Source organism: Prosopis cineraria, unplaced genomic scaffold (assembly GCF_029017545.1).
Source record: "Prosopis cineraria cultivar Desert tree isolate PC_DT_omini unplaced genomic scaffold, ASM2901754v1 PC7, whole genome shotgun sequence".
Lineage (NCBI taxonomy): Eukaryota > Viridiplantae > Streptophyta > Magnoliopsida > Fabales > Fabaceae > Prosopis > Prosopis cineraria.
Window position 1 is genome coordinate 37,815,566 of NW_026555338.1, and position 15,485 is coordinate 37,831,050.

General features: G+C 36.1%; 4 protein-coding genes across 4 annotated transcripts; all 4 read left to right on the forward strand.

Annotated features, from left to right (window-relative positions):
• Positions 1-1,368: 1,368 nt before the first annotated feature.
• On the forward strand, positions 1,369-2,873 carry LOC129316194 (uncharacterized). The gene is made up of 2 exons (XM_054960495.1): positions 1,369-1,789; positions 1,915-2,873. Exons 1-2 carry the CDS (start codon positions 1,477-1,479, stop codon positions 2,649-2,651), a joined length of 1,050 nt encoding a protein of 349 aa, XP_054816470.1. The 5' UTR covers positions 1,369-1,476; the 3' UTR covers positions 2,652-2,873.
• A 1,546-nt stretch (positions 2,874-4,419) lies between these two features.
• LOC129316088 (DNA polymerase II subunit B3-1-like) lies at positions 4,420-7,160 on the forward strand. The gene is made up of 4 exons (XM_054960346.1): positions 4,420-4,881; positions 5,155-5,239; positions 6,409-6,450; positions 6,601-7,160. Exons 1-4 carry the CDS (start codon positions 4,468-4,470, stop codon positions 6,678-6,680), a joined length of 621 nt encoding a protein of 206 aa, XP_054816321.1. The 5' UTR covers positions 4,420-4,467; the 3' UTR covers positions 6,681-7,160.
• Positions 7,161-8,765: 1,605 nt separating this feature from the next.
• Positions 8,766-9,801, forward strand: LOC129316284 (fasciclin-like arabinogalactan protein 12). The gene has a single exon (XM_054960625.1). It carries the CDS (start codon positions 8,874-8,876, stop codon positions 9,588-9,590), a length of 717 nt encoding a protein of 238 aa, XP_054816600.1. The 5' UTR covers positions 8,766-8,873; the 3' UTR covers positions 9,591-9,801.
• A 2,421-nt stretch (positions 9,802-12,222) lies between these two features.
• On the forward strand, positions 12,223-13,296 carry LOC129316207 (fasciclin-like arabinogalactan protein 12). The gene has a single exon (XM_054960510.1). The coding sequence runs from the start codon at positions 12,329-12,331 to the stop codon at positions 13,139-13,141; it is 813 nt and encodes a 270-aa protein (XP_054816485.1). The 5' UTR covers positions 12,223-12,328; the 3' UTR covers positions 13,142-13,296.
• Positions 13,297-15,485: the final 2,189 nt, after the last annotated feature.

Consider the following 15,485-nt stretch of genomic DNA (forward strand, 5'->3'; position numbering starts at 1 on the left):
TTGCTTCAATGACATGGATTTCCTATTTTATTAAAATATAGCTACAATGCACCACTACATTATTAAGGGTATGTTTAGTTGACATATTCAAACCACTTTTAAGATGTGCTTTTGTTAAATTCAACAAATAATTGGAATCTCCCAAATATATTTTTATTATATTTAAATTAAAAATCAAACACATACCAATACATGTCACCATCCCGAGTTGGTAGATGCAATATAAGATGGGAAAAGTTTTGGCCAAAAAAGAGTTTCAGTCGATACAGGGGCGGGGGAGAAGGTAAGAATGAGGGATTTATTATAATAAAGCTGCATATTTAGAGTGAAAAAGAGAACAACAATTAACAAGCATGGAGCAAGCATGCACTACAATTCTAACAATCCTTAGTCTTTGTCTTTCATGTTTTATGCCCCTCTTGTTCATGAACACATCACTGGTTTCAATCATCGTGGGTCATATGAACTCGATAACAGGTGTATGCCAACATGCTGGATTAGGAAGAAAAATAAAACCCGCTAGTTTTACAGATTTAACGTTCATATATCCATAGACCATAGAAATATATGGGATTAGCTTAATATCTCTAAATGAATGTCCTGGTCTTTCATGCCCAGAAAATAATGAATGGCTTTGTCAACGACGTCGGCCGTGTGATGCTGCAACAAGTGAGGGGTTGACCGTTGACTCAGTCAGAGGAAACAGTCAGGAGGCAATCCAGCGCGTGACGGGTGAATCACATTACTCATCGAAAGGCTTCCTGTTAACCCAAGCTTAAGCCGCAATGCAACCCAAACTTTGATTTCATAAAGTTCTCCGTGACCTCAACGCAACGATTCACCCGGAAGCTGACCAGAACTGTATCATATTCACGCAATGCGTGGCTCCTTCGTCTAATAATTAGTGTCCAGTAATTGAAAATGCACCACTTGCCCAAAAAGTATGTATATTTTTACACCGCTTCATTGTCAGTCCTGTGATTCGAGCCATTATTCTTCACCTGCAAGTCTTTGAATATATATTTCTATACGTCTATTATATATATTAATAGAGGCCTCAGAGAGATATCTTGTTTGCCAAATCAGAACATGCAGGTCTGCTCCATTTAGGCCTTTAGGGTCTTTAACTCGTCACTTTAAAATTTCGTATTAAGTGGCTTATCTAACCTAAAAGCCAAGCAATCACAATCTTTTGGAAGAATTCGAGGCACCAGTTCTGTGTGAAAAGGACAAACCCATGTCTATGAAGCTGTCTCTCGCGTGTTGGATTAATTAGAAGAAGAAAGATTCCAGCATAGCTTAGGCCCAACGTCTAGGGCCTATTTTCCCACCAAAAATCTCTATAAATGCACTCTCTTTTGCAACTCGTCCTTCACATCTCATCGCACTCTCTCATCTGCCATTGAAATTACAGAGAATCATCAAAGCAGAGATAAGAAGCAAATTAAGACTTGAACTCAAGCATAGATAACCAATATGGCTACGAGAAAGTGGAGCTTTTTTGTGGCCTGCTTCCTCTTGCTTGTCGCTATGGAAGCCGCCGTTGCCCAACCTCAAGGGAACGGTAATAACAAGAGGAAGTTTCCGTTTGATGCTGCCTCAACAAATTACAGGATGCTGTCTCCTCTGCCGTCCGGACGTGAACGAGTTTTCTGCTTAGCAAGGGGATCGTGTCACTTCAAGACCCTTTCGTGTCCGGCCGAGTGTAAAGAAAGGAAGCCCAGGAGGAACAGGAAGGAAAAGGGATGCTTCTTGGACTGCAGCAGCAAGTGCGAAGCCACTTGCAAGTGTAAGTGACTAAGTTCGCCTGTTTCTGCTTTCACAACGTGTGTCCGTCACGTGATAGTAAGTGAATCTAGCTACAAATGATTATATGATGAGATTTGAACTCATAGAGATCTTTCTGGTTGACAGTTAGAAAAGCCAACTGTGATGGGTATGGTGCGCTCTGTTACGATCCTCGCTTTGTTGGTGGCGACGGTGTCATGTTCTACTTCCATGGAGCCAAAGGAGGAAACTTCGCAGTGGTCTCCGATGACAACCTTCAAATCAATGCTCACTTCATTGGAACTCGACCCCAAGGAAGGACTCGCGACTTCACATGGGTCCAGGCCCTGGCCGTCATGTTTGACACCCACACTCTTGTAATCGCGGCGAACAGAGTATCGCACTGGGATGACAGAGTGGATTCTCTCCTGGTACACTGGGACGGAGAAGCAATCACGATTCCCACCGATGGAGTGGCTGAATGGAGGGCTAATGAGGAAGACAGAGAAGTCGTTGTGGAAAGAACCGATGAGGCGAACAGTGTGAGAGTGACAGTTTCGGGATTGTTGCAAATGGACATTGTGGTGAGACCAATCGGGGAGGAAGAAAACAGGGTCCACAAGTATGAGTTGCCAGGGGGTGATGCTTTTGCACACCTGGAGACACAGTTCAAGTTTAAGAACCTCACAGATATGGTGGAAGGGGTGTTGGGGAAGACGTACAGGCCAAACTATGAGAGCCCGGTGAAGAGAGGGGTTCCTATGCCAGTAATGGGTGGGGAAGATAGGTACCGAACTCCTTCTCTGTTTTCACCTTCGTGCAGGTACTGCAGATTCCATGGCCAGTCTGGAATCGGGGTCGATGAAAGAGCTGTTGACTATTGATAGCGTCGATGTTGGGAAATAAGATGAATTTTTTGCCATGGCTTTTTTTGTCATGGCAAGTTCTAGCTAATATAAATAAGGGCCTGCATACCGAAGCCCATGATCATCAGTCATTCTGATGCTGACGTTGTCGTGACTTCATTTATATCACATGTGATTTAATGTAATGATGTATTTAGGCAAAAAACTGTGATGATATAAAAAGCATGTACAAATTTCTCATCTTTTTGGTCAAACGCTCACATGTTCGTCTTTGCCTTTTATAATGTTGTAAATTATTGATAAAATAATTATAAATAATTAATATTAAACTTTATTAAAAATATATTATTGTTTAATCATTAGATATGTAAAGTTATAGTTATAAAAAATTAAAATTATAATCGTAAATTGCTGATGAAATAACTATAAGTTAATTATTTGATTGATATAATGTGTGTTTAATAGAAATTTACTAATGAAGTAGTTATGAGGAAAAATACTTATATAAACCGGTGTATTACTTTATTCGTGGTATGTTTAATAAAAAAATAACATTTAGATAATATTAAATATAAATTGATTATGATATTAATGATAGTAGAGAGAGAGAAAAGACAAGAAATCAAACAAATATTTTGTTATAAAAATAAAATCAATTTAAAAATGTGACACAACATTTTATTTAACTTACTCAAAGTATTTTAATTGGACATATCACAAATGACATGATGCGCCTGATTTACTTAAGTATTTCTTAGTTATAAGTTAATTATTTAATAATTAATATAATGTGAGTTTGACAGGAATATTGTTGTCTTTATAATTTAATTTTAAATTACATTTAAGTTTTAAGAGCCTTGCTTTACATTTTTGAATTTCACAAAAATTTATTTATAAATATATCTGTTATATGAAATTTCTACTTGATTTACCCTTATTCAAATCAAAGGGATTAATTTCAAAATAAGTCAGACTCCAAAAAATTAATGACCTATTTAAATACTCAGCTTTTCACATTCAGCAAGTCTTATTGCACTTTTAAAATGCTCAAAGATGTTTGGGTAACAATTAACAACCCAAACTGCATGAAAGCACATCTAAATAAGTCAAAAAGTGAATTTACCTAACAAGAGTATATGGAGCTTTTGAAATGTACATCCAACTAATGCCTCTTATACTCTTAAAAGAAATTCACAAATTCACAATGAATAATATTTGGGACCCACACTTTTCTTGTAACCGCGAGACAAACTTCTTATATGATCCAATCATCCCTGTACAAATTAATATTTATTTTGTATTTTAACAGTTAACCCAAATTTTATAATAACTAATACTATTTAGTAGTGTTAATTATTAGTTATGGAGCATTTGTTTAAAGTTATGCTTAATAAACAACTTTTATCTAATTGTATTTTTAAATAAAATAAGAAATTCAATTTTTCTAATTATAAACTGCCTTGTAACTTAAATAGAACATAAAAAATCAAATAACATAAAATTTTAAACATTTTTAATATCAAACATTTTCATAACAAAATTATAAATAAAAAAATTAATATATTTTTGGTAATTATATATTTAAAAATATATTTTATTATATAATTCAAATAAATTTTAGTTTATTAAATTGATTTTTTAAAAATATATTTAAATATAAATTTTATTATAATAACTGATTTTTATTAAATAAATTTTTAATAAATTAACTTTTGGCCAACGGAAACCCAAAGGCGTACTAATTTTTCCATTAAACTTTATACATGTGTCAAGTGTCAACCACGCTGCTGCGTTTACCGTCGACTAGTAGGAAGCCCTCTGCCCACTGGGACTCATGGCTTCCGCCAAAATGTCGAAAGCAGAAAACGAAAGCGGCAATGGACAAAGCTCAAAAACAGCGACTAAAGCAAGTAAACCTCGAAAAGAGGGCTTGAAGAAGAAGAATAAACTCGGCAATAGCAAGGCGAAGGATAATAAAGCATCAATCTTTCCGTCTCCTACCACCGAGTTCTTAGAAGGAGGTAAAGGTCCTGGAATTGACAACAATGGCACCACAAATGGGCGGGACGGCGGAACGAGACCCAAGAAAGGTAAACGAAAGCAACAAGATGACGATTATAAAGTTGAAGATAAAGAAAACGCAAAAACGAATGGGCTTCCAATGAGTCGTATCAAGAGAATCATGAAGGCAGAAGATCCCGAGTTACGTGTTTCTGAGGAAGCCATCTTTGTCATCGGCAAAGCTACGGTACTTTTAATGTCTCTTCTCTGTTTTTTTTTTTACATCAAGTTCGGTTTTTTAGTCTTCAGTCTTAATGTTAAGCTTTAGATCGATATTCGTGTTTGAAGTGGGAATGCTTTCCTTTGCCAAGCTTCTGCCGAGATTATTATCGGTGTTAAATAGTAAAAGAACAGTTTTTATCATAGCTAATACTTAATAGTTGCCGTGTCATGTTGTACTTATTAGTGTTCTCTTATTCTACTTCAACATGTTAATAGGCCTATCTCTTGTTGGTTGCAGGTGAAGTTCATTGAAGAATTTACGCGGGAAGCTCATGCTGGTTCAGTTCAGGGTCGAAAGAAATTTCTTGGTTACCAGCACCTGTGTAATCTTCTTCTCTAAATGTTTCAAGGGATCTGACTGTCCCTGTCTTAATTATAATAAACTTGTTTGTGTTCTCTCATTTTTATTCATGCTGGTATTCTGGAATTTCCTTGTAACTCAAGAGGGAAAAATGTCAACCATACTATCTGCTTCTTTCTTAAGTCATTTCTCATGATTTGAACTCTCAAATACAACTAAGACACGAAGTATGTTTAAGTGATGCCTTAATGATAATATAGCTTTCCTCTCAAAATGTTAGGTTATTGAAGTCGGATAGTAGGGTCTGCAATCAAATTAATTCACTATAAAGAAGCAGGTTGTGGTATGATCAGCGATGTTAAAGGTGACCCAAGTCACTGAGGCGAGGCACTATTCATTTCCAGTGCATCGTACATACCATCAGGTGTCATAAAGCAAGTGTCTTTGGCACTCTTTCCATTGTTCCAAGCATGTTCCACAGGCGCTTCTGTTTGCAAGCACCAGGCAATGTTGTCAAAATCAAGGGCACTTGACTCAACATCTAAGAGGTCTCGTGTCATAAGGATGCCTCTCGACTTTGACTAACATGGAATGTCATATATAGTCTAAACTCTAAACGCCTTCTTCAATATTGAAGTAAATATTGTTTAAATTAAAGATTTTCCCATCAACATCAACTTTCTTATCTCTTGTGTGAACACCAACGATTTAGATTGTCAGTCGTAGTTAAAAATTAAATGCAAATAATGTGGACCTTGAAACATTCTGTTGGTTCTGAAAACATCTATTCTAACTTACTTGTACTAGATGACGAAACAAGTAATAGGTAGAATAAATTCATTAAATTTCATCTGTTGCCAAAATAAAGCAAAGGAACTGTTATATCTCTCATGTCCGTCATTGCTTTCACTTTAGGATCACTCTGTCCTTCATATGTTACATAGATTGGCGTTTCTTTCTCTGAGCAATATTGATTTCAACTTTCTATCCAAAAAGGAGAACTGCAGGACTCATGAGTGAAGTCACTATTCTCTCATGCATCTGTCCACCATCGTTTAATTTACTGCAAGTCATTAGTTTTATTTATGAATTATTGATTGTAGCCTATTGCTTTATGCGTGATGCATGTTTGTGCATTGAGACTGTTCAGTATTACCCCATTGCTGATAAGACGATCCTTTCTTTTTGCAGCTGATGTTGTAAGTAAGCAGAGGAGATACGACTTTCTTTCAGGTAATTTCTTGTTGCCATCAAAGTGCTTTGCTTTCCTTGTTGAAATATCTGAAAGTTAGATTTCTTTTCCCCCCTATTTAAGTTGCATTTTTTCAAAGGTTTGCCATGAACTGATGCAGATTGCCTTCTCTGGTGTTCTTGCTTCTACAGATTATGTTCCTGAGAAACTAAAAGCTGAAGATGCATTAAAAAAGAATGCAAGCGCCAATCGGGAAGAACTGAAAATGTAAAATAATGCATGCCAATCGAGGATCTAATTATATAATGAACCTAATCTTGTATGCCATGCTTGTGAAATGTGGACGTTGATGCTTGACGGGGAGGAAACACGCCAGTTGATTATTGCTCCTTGAAAGTCCAATGTGGTGAGGTGCATTTTTTCAGTGACTAAGGATACTTATGAATGACTTAAAGCTTGTTTAGTTAAAGTGGAAGCTGCCATCCGTGACAGATCTAAAACCCATTAAAACTATATATGGGTTTGGTCACTTGGTGACAACATACATTGTTGAATCAAATGTACTCCAATAGTTGCTGTGTCATGTTGTACTAGATGACTGTTCAGTATGCATTACTGGTTTTATTTATGATGCCTGCTCTTTACGTCGACATTTCACAAGCTATTTTTAACCTCGTAATGCTGCCCGAAAGATATTGATACTTTTATGTGAGTTGCAGGTGATTGATTTTGAAACAATGCTTTAGTTGTCCGGATTCGTCTACTTTTTAGAAAGGTTGATTTTCTTCTCTGATGCCATGTTTTACTTTCTCCTGCCCAGTATCTGTAAAAAAAATGTTGGTCGTACACTTCTAGCTTTTTACCTGCTAGCCTGCCGGCAGTGGGTAAGAAACTACCGATTAGAGAAGAATGGATTTTACCAGATGTGCAGCAGAGGCTTAGTAGCCTTCAAAAGGAGGATGTTTAGTTAATTCCTGTGGGTCATGAGGCCAAGAATGAAGCTTGCAGCCATGCAGAACTACTTTTGCATCTTCCACTCATATTTAGACATTCTTGCTTGCTTCTTACTCTACAAAACATCAAAGCATGCTGCAGGTTTTTAGTTGGCGTTTCAAGTAATTCATACTTGGAACTTCCAATTGTAGCATTTAGTGATCTTCAGCAAGTACGGAAGATGCAAGTCTTGATCGCCTGTCTGTGGGAAACAGCCAGCCTATCCATCTTCGACTTGAACTGTAATTCCTAACTGCTACAGGCTCAATTGAGCATCAGATTCATATCCTACAGGAATAGTGCAGCGCAATAATGAGAAACAAGAGTCTCATCCATAATGGAAGAATCTAGGAAAGAAGAGAGAGGCGTGCGAGAGCTTATGAAAACGAGAGAAAGAAGAATGTTTACGGTAGAGATTGGATCCTTCGATTTTGTTTTTGTGATGTTGTCGTTTTTCCTTCTTTTTTCACATTTTTTGTTTAATTTGTAAAAGCTCTCTTTTTTATTCTTTCAACTAACTTCAGAAAAATTCCTAGATAGATACCAAATTCAGAGAATGCACGTCGGATATGGTATATTCAGCGGGGATCTATTGATCGCTTTCTTGTATCGTGGCTGTGCGTGTATTATTATGGAAGAGGATCAAATGCCAACGATGATGATAATTATAATAATTATATATTTCATTCTCAATTTAGATACTAACTGTTCATATCAATCATGAATGTGTTCTTATACCCTTAATAGGTTGTCATGCAAGAAAAGTTTGTTTTAAGCATATTATTACTGACTTTCTAATGAATGGAAGAATAGATTATTCGTGAAAGCAGTTACTTGTGATTTTTTTATATAAAAATTGTTATGAAAGAATAAAATGTAATGATTGAAATTAAATTTTAGTCACCTAGATTTGATGATGAATTAAAGTGACGATATTTCAGTTAAAAAATTAAAGCCCTAAACTCGTTTTAAGGTAATGATTGATGAAGTAGAGTACGAGTAGCATGGGAGGTCAAAGTAGAAAAACCAAAGCGAGATGCTCTTTCCGCACTGAAGCCTTGTGCGTTGTGTTTCTGCAAAATTGCAGAGGCAATATTGAGAGGAAGTGGGAAGGCGTCGTGGGTGAGAAGCCAACTCACAGATAATGATCATGGAACTTGCTCACAGCAGACAAAGGGCTTGTTCCTTGAGACGGGGGCATCCAACTAATTGATTTTCTCTATTTCTATACAGTTACTTGTAAATCCTACGCAATCAGTCCCTTATTTATTTATTTATTTTTTTGCTCTCTGATTTTCCTCTCTTCCTTCCCTCTCAAGCAATATTCAGCTGCCATTCATTCACAATCTGTTCTGATCACCATTTCATTTTCACCTAATCTTCACACAATCCCCTTTCATCCCTCCATAAATTCGCTCCTTCCACTTCTCTCCCTTCAAGGACCCTGCCTCCGGTTTCCCCAACGCAAGATATGGTGATCGTGAAGCTTCTTTTCCTTGTCCTCTGCCACTCTGTCTCCACTACTTCAGCTCAGTCGCCGGCCACCGCGCCTTCGCCCTTGTCTGCCCCCACCGATGTCATCAGGGTCCTTAAGAAGGCTGGAGGGTTCACCACTCTCATTCGTCTCCTCAAGACCACCCAGGTCTATACTCAGATAAACTCCCAGCTCTTGAACTCCAACAATGGCATGACCTTCTTTGCACCCACCGACAATGCCTTTGCTAGTCTCAAACCCGGGTTCCTCAATTCCCTCAATGACCAGCAAAAGAACGAGCTCATTCAATTTCACATGTTGCCCACATTTGTTGCCGTCTCCAATTTTGATACCCTGAGCAACCCGGTGAGAACACAAGCCGGTGATGATCCTGAAAGGCTGGCATTGAACGTCACGAGTTCTGGAAACCAAGTGAACATGACAACGGGCATTGTCAACACAACTGTGGGTGGCACTGTGTATTCTGATAATCAGCTTGCTGTTTATCAGCTGGACCAGGTGCTTCTTCCTCGAGACTTCTTCCTTCCCAAGCCTCCGCCACCGGCATCTGCTCCAGCCAAGGCCGAGACTTCTAAGAAGAAATCTACAGAGGGTCCTGCTCCTGCAGCTGACGACTCTGCTGCTCTGAGTTTGAGGCAGAGGAGCGGTATGTTGGTGATTATTGCAGTTGCTGCAGTAGCATTTTGGTCGTGACAGGGGAACTTGATTCAGAAATATCTTTTGTAGTTCTTCCAAAGTAATTTCGTTTTGTCCACATCCCTTCTTGTCTTCTTTTGTGAATCAAAGTCAATTTGTGGTGAGCATTCCTGTTTCTGCTTTGTGTATTTGAGGAATATTGTGTACTCTTGCGATCAAAGAACTTCTCAAGGGCAATTAAGATGGACATTCGTAGTTCTCTCCATCAGTTATAAGGTCAGAACCAACCAAAGTTATGGACATTCTATTTGAAGATGTTTCCATTTACTATACCTTGTTGCAGGATTATGACATTCCATCCAATACATAATATCTATAAGAGTCCCTGTACATAAGCAAGTTGTTTAAAGAAAAAGTAAAAGGAGGAGGTAAAGTCTTTTAATTGTATCAGTAAATGTTGAAATGGCTTTGCTAGAAAGAAAGCTTTGCAGAGTTCCTTTAACATAGAGCAATATTAGATTTTTGGTAATATATATTATTTTGTATAATAATAATTAGGGTGATTATAAAAAATCTAATATTACACTATTTTATCCTTAATTTTTTTTTTGATTTTTTATTCTTATTTAGAAACAAATTTGCTCAAAAGCTTTAGGTCCCCACCATATTATCAATGAACAAGGGAAGGAACGCAACAGCCTTCCCCGTGTGTTATAAATCTATCTGTAAGGGCATGATCTCTATTTTTGTTTTTTGTTTTTTGTTTTTGTTTTTGGTCGGTAGTTGGTGTACTCACGCATCCCAAATTTATTCATGCTAGATTTATCATCCTCGGTAATAAGTAATAACTAATAATATATGGATATACGATGCATTTTAGAGAGAGAACAATAAAAGTATATATAAACTTGCAACAATATATTTTGACCTACCCGCTCTTGTCAGACTAGGAGCAACAGCAAGATCAAATAATAGAGGAAACATGCCTTTTGAGTATTTTTGTAAACCCGACGAGACTTGCATATCACACTCAAAAAGGAGCAACCAGAGCCTTGAGGCAAGCCCATCCAGACCTCAATGTTGGTCTCTCCAGAAGAACGATGCACAATTGGATTGTTTCATAAAGGCTAAGGCCCACCCTCGCTTTTTTGGGTCCCTTCACCGAGAGTTGATTTCGTAAGCTAGAGATGAATGTTTACTGATTGTTATGGCTTAGGACTTTTGTGCTTAGGAAGATGTAAATAGAGAAAAAATGAACTAGGAGTTAGTGTAAAAAAAAAAAGTTAAAATGCATGAAATCCTTTTAAATTTGGAAGCAATTACATATCAAATTCACCACCTTTAAATATTTAGAATTAATTTTTTTAATTTTTAATTTTATTTTTCTAAGCTCCTATCGCTGATTACTCTATTATGTTATTAACAAAGTTTGTCATATTATATTAAGAAAAGTTACATAAAAGCTTATGTGGCATTTTATGTAAGCAAGTAATAAATATATAAAAATTATATTATTTTTAAATATTTACTTTTGTATTAGTTTTATCCATTTTTTTGCGTAATTTTTTTATCAGAGGATAAATTTTTATTTATATAATTTTTATCAATGATAACTTTTAGATATTTTTATTTTCAATCATTTAATATAAAATATTATTTTAATTGGTAAAGAAAAATAAATTTATAATTTTCTCTTAAATTATGTTAACAGTGAATTACAAGAACAATGTAGTTGAACTTGGAAAAGTATCATCATATATGTTACAAATAAAAAGTTATAGTTTTGCCTTTTCTCAAATAGTGTTAAAAAATTAATAAAATTCCATGTCATATGCCATGTATATTTGATTAATCTAACAAATTATATTAATAACATATGAGAGTTAATTAATGGTACGGGCTTTGAAAAATAAACTTAAATATTAAGAGAGTTAATTTTAAATATTTAAAGATAATGAAATTATATGCAACTCCCTAAAAATTTGAAAAAAAATTATGCATTTTAGAAATGGGGGATAAAGAGAGAGAACCAGGAAGGAGGCCCTCGTATTTGCAGGGCCAATGAAATTAGAAAGTTGCTCTAGATCCATGGTTAAAAGTTTAAACTTACACTTTATTTTTATCATAAGTTGAAACTTTTTTTTTTTTGGGACAAACATAAGTTGAAACTTACAGTTAAAGGAATGTGTGGAAACACAACATCAAGTCACGGCTCCTATTTGTTTTTTTAATCAAAAGTTGAAACTTACACTTGGAGGAAGGTGTGAAAACGCAACATCAAATCAGGGTTCCGAATTCAAACAACAAACGGTCCCAATTTTAGTTGACATTAGTAAATTCTTAGCTCCATTTTATGCGGATTTGGCTTTCAGTTGAGTGCCTCAGACCTCAGTAACAATGAATTTAGTATTTAATGAAAGCAACCTTGTATCATCAAATCAAGAGGCATTTTCATCAGCTCACACCCAATCGAGTTCTCACTCAGTTTTCTCTGCATTTCCAAGCAAAACAGCAGCCATATCCATCTCCTCCAGAAATCGCAATTACTTTCTATCTTCCTGATGCGCCAACTTAATCTCCATGACAGATAATAAGATACATCCTCACATAACCCGACCACACACCTTGATTTCATAGCTAGACCTTTCACCTACCTATCATTCACTCACTATAAAACCACTCTCCTCCTTTCTCTGCCTCACGTCGAATTTCAATCACAAATCTGGATAACAATAACAATAGTGAGAATAATAATTGTTCTCATTCTTTCGGAAACACAGCTTTCACTTGCCTTCATGAAGATAAAGCAAGCTTCTTTCTCCTTCTTACTCTTCCTGCTTATTTCCTCCTATTCAACCACCACTTTAGCCCAAGCACCCGCTGCATCACCTAAATCCTCAGCAAAACCTGCATCACCATCGCCATCTGTGCCTACATTACCACAGTCACCTTCAGATTCTTCTGATTCTTCTACTGACGACATCATCAGAATTTTGAGAAAGGGCAATTCATTTAGCGTCTTGATCCGCCTCCTCAAAACCACTCAACTGATCAACCAAATCAATTCCCAACTCATAACCACCAAATCTGGCGGCTTGACCATTTTTGCACCAGCTGACTCTGCTTTTTCACAGCTCAAAGCAGGGTTCCTCAATTCATTAGATGACAATCAAAAGATCAAACTTTTACAGTTCCACGTCCTCCCCAATTACGTTTCGAGTTCAAATTTTGATTCTTTGACCAACCCAGTTCGCACATTGGCCGGAGATAACCCCACCAGACTGCAATTTAACGTCACAGCATATGGAAACAGTGTGAATATTTCAACGGGTGTGGTTAATACCACAGTCACAGGCGTCTTGTACTCTGATAAGCAACTTGCCATATATCAAGTGGACAAGGTGCTTCTGCCTTTGGACTTCTTTCAGCCTAAGCCACCGGCGCCGGCGCCTGCAATTGCTGAAGCCCCAAAAGCCTCATCTTCCGAAGATGATGATCAGGTCAGGACAGCGAAGCACAGCTCCAATGCAATCAGTTTAAAAAGCATTCGAGGAGCAACGTTTGTGTCTCTTGGAGTTGCTGTTTTAGTTGCAGTGGCGAGGATGTGAAGTTAAAAACAACCCATTTGTGTGATTGGTTTGAATTTTCAGAGCAAAGCTCGTTAAATTTGTTGATTTTGTTCTCCGTGTTTTTTTTCTTGGCGTTTCAATGTGTTGGCGTAGAAAGATAACTTGCGCATATATATAATTTTTTTGTCTGAACATATATACATATATATAATTAGAAAAATACAAAAAATATAATATTTTTCCATGAAAATAAGAGAATGAAACATAGAATGATACTTTGGATTAATGAAAAAAATTTATTCTTAGAATAATGAAGAATATTTTAATAAAAAATAAACTTGGCAGAACTCGAAAATGTGAACCTATATTCCAACCAATTTGCAGCGTTTTTCCTTTTTCCCTTTCTGTCTTCTCTTCTCTGCGAAAAACGTTATTTTAAAAGAAAGAACAAATCAAAAGCTGCCAGATTTTCAAAACGGCTCAACTTCTTTTTTCTTGGCTGGCAATTAACGCATAGAAGCGTTCATAAACAAGGGAAAATTGATGAAAAAAATCTGGTTAGAATCAAAATTAGTTCCAGAGGCTAAATGTACTTGAAGGACCAAGTTAAATCTTTTATTCATTTAACAATTTTATCATATGGCCAAAATGTAATCTTAAATAAAGAAGTTCGAAAAAGAAAACTTAACTTTTTTCCTTTCTTTCTTCACACGATTCAAAGAAACATAAGAGTTCGACATGCTATGCAATGATCAGCAGTGAGGGGCGGACTTGATGGAGTAGCAACAACCATCTAAGGTATCAGTAAGTTGTGAGGCAAGTTTTGAGAAAGACAACTCCATTAGAAAACCAGACAATCAAAGAACCAGGGAGACCAAGCGATGATCGAGCAACCATGACAGATCTAATGGCTTTACTAACATTACCATTCAACCTTTCACATAATCTACTATACAATATAAAACCATTTTCTTTAAAGGGTTGAGATCTCAATATAAAGCATTTGAAAACCATTTATAAAGCTATTTAAGTTATAAAAACCATACATAGCAGAAGCACTCAAGGTATGTGCAAAATAGCTTTCCAAGAAGTTAATACGAAACAACAAAACTTAACCAAAATGTGGGCCATGCACCGTGGCTTGTGCCACATGCATTATTGCATGTGACATAGAGGCACTGGCTCATGTTTTGTGCCATGCATCACATGCATCAAATTCTACTATCAAATAGCAGTTTTTGATGCGAATGAACATGTGTCATTTATCCGATTGGGGTAATTCAAGTGTCCACATGAAACTTATTTTAAAATCTAACCAATGACACTGATTTCATTAAAATGTAATATCTCATTCAAAAGTTAAACACTTAAGTGTATTTTGATCATTTTAAGTCAAAATTCATCGCTTGAGCATTACCATTTAAAATCACAAGTCATTTGGCCATTCCTGGGCTTTACCCACATCTAAATGGACAAATTACAACTGATTGAATAATCATATATATAATATTACATATAAGCACACATTTACCTATAAACTATTCTTTTTACACATTCTTAGGCATAACATTAACATTTCACACAATTGGCCAAACTTTCACATTTCTCACAACATACTTTTCTTCACATACACACCTATTGATATACTACCCCACATTATCTTACAATAAACAAACTTAATTACGCCACACTGGGCTAGGATATGAAAATCACCCATACACACAAACATTCACAAAACTATGCACATGTACCAATTCATATGGCAACTTATATGTACAGCCATAACTTATATCTTTAAGTATTACACCAATTCTTACAATAGGCTTAGTTGAGAAATCTTTAATCTCAGCTCAAATCTTTCCCTTTAAAATCACTAACGTCAAGACCTAAAAAATGTTGAATAACTACAGGTGAGATCAAAATCTCAATAATCAAAATAGCTCATTTAATGTTCATTAGCATAAATAACTATATAAAAGTAAACAAAATTAAAATAATAGTTTATATATCAATAGTAACATAGTTTTCCTTTTCTGAACATTTTCACATAATCACATTCACTAGTATAATCATCTATCCATCAATCCTCCAAGGCTCCCCGACTCGAAACCATAGGCTCTATTAGATCAAACTCATATCGACTTGAGCACATTTTTAGTGGGAGAAACACTTGGCTAAAAGTATTTTATCCTACCTTCAGACTATAGTTTCCCTTATTTGACATACTTGTGATAGAGGTACTGTTGACTTTTAATTACACCTTAACAAGCACTAGAGAGTTGCCAGAATGCCCATTTGTCTCATGGTAATAGTTCGAATATAATGCTACACCAAATGTCTTATGGTGCCAGCCCGAATATAATGCTATACCGAATGTCCTATG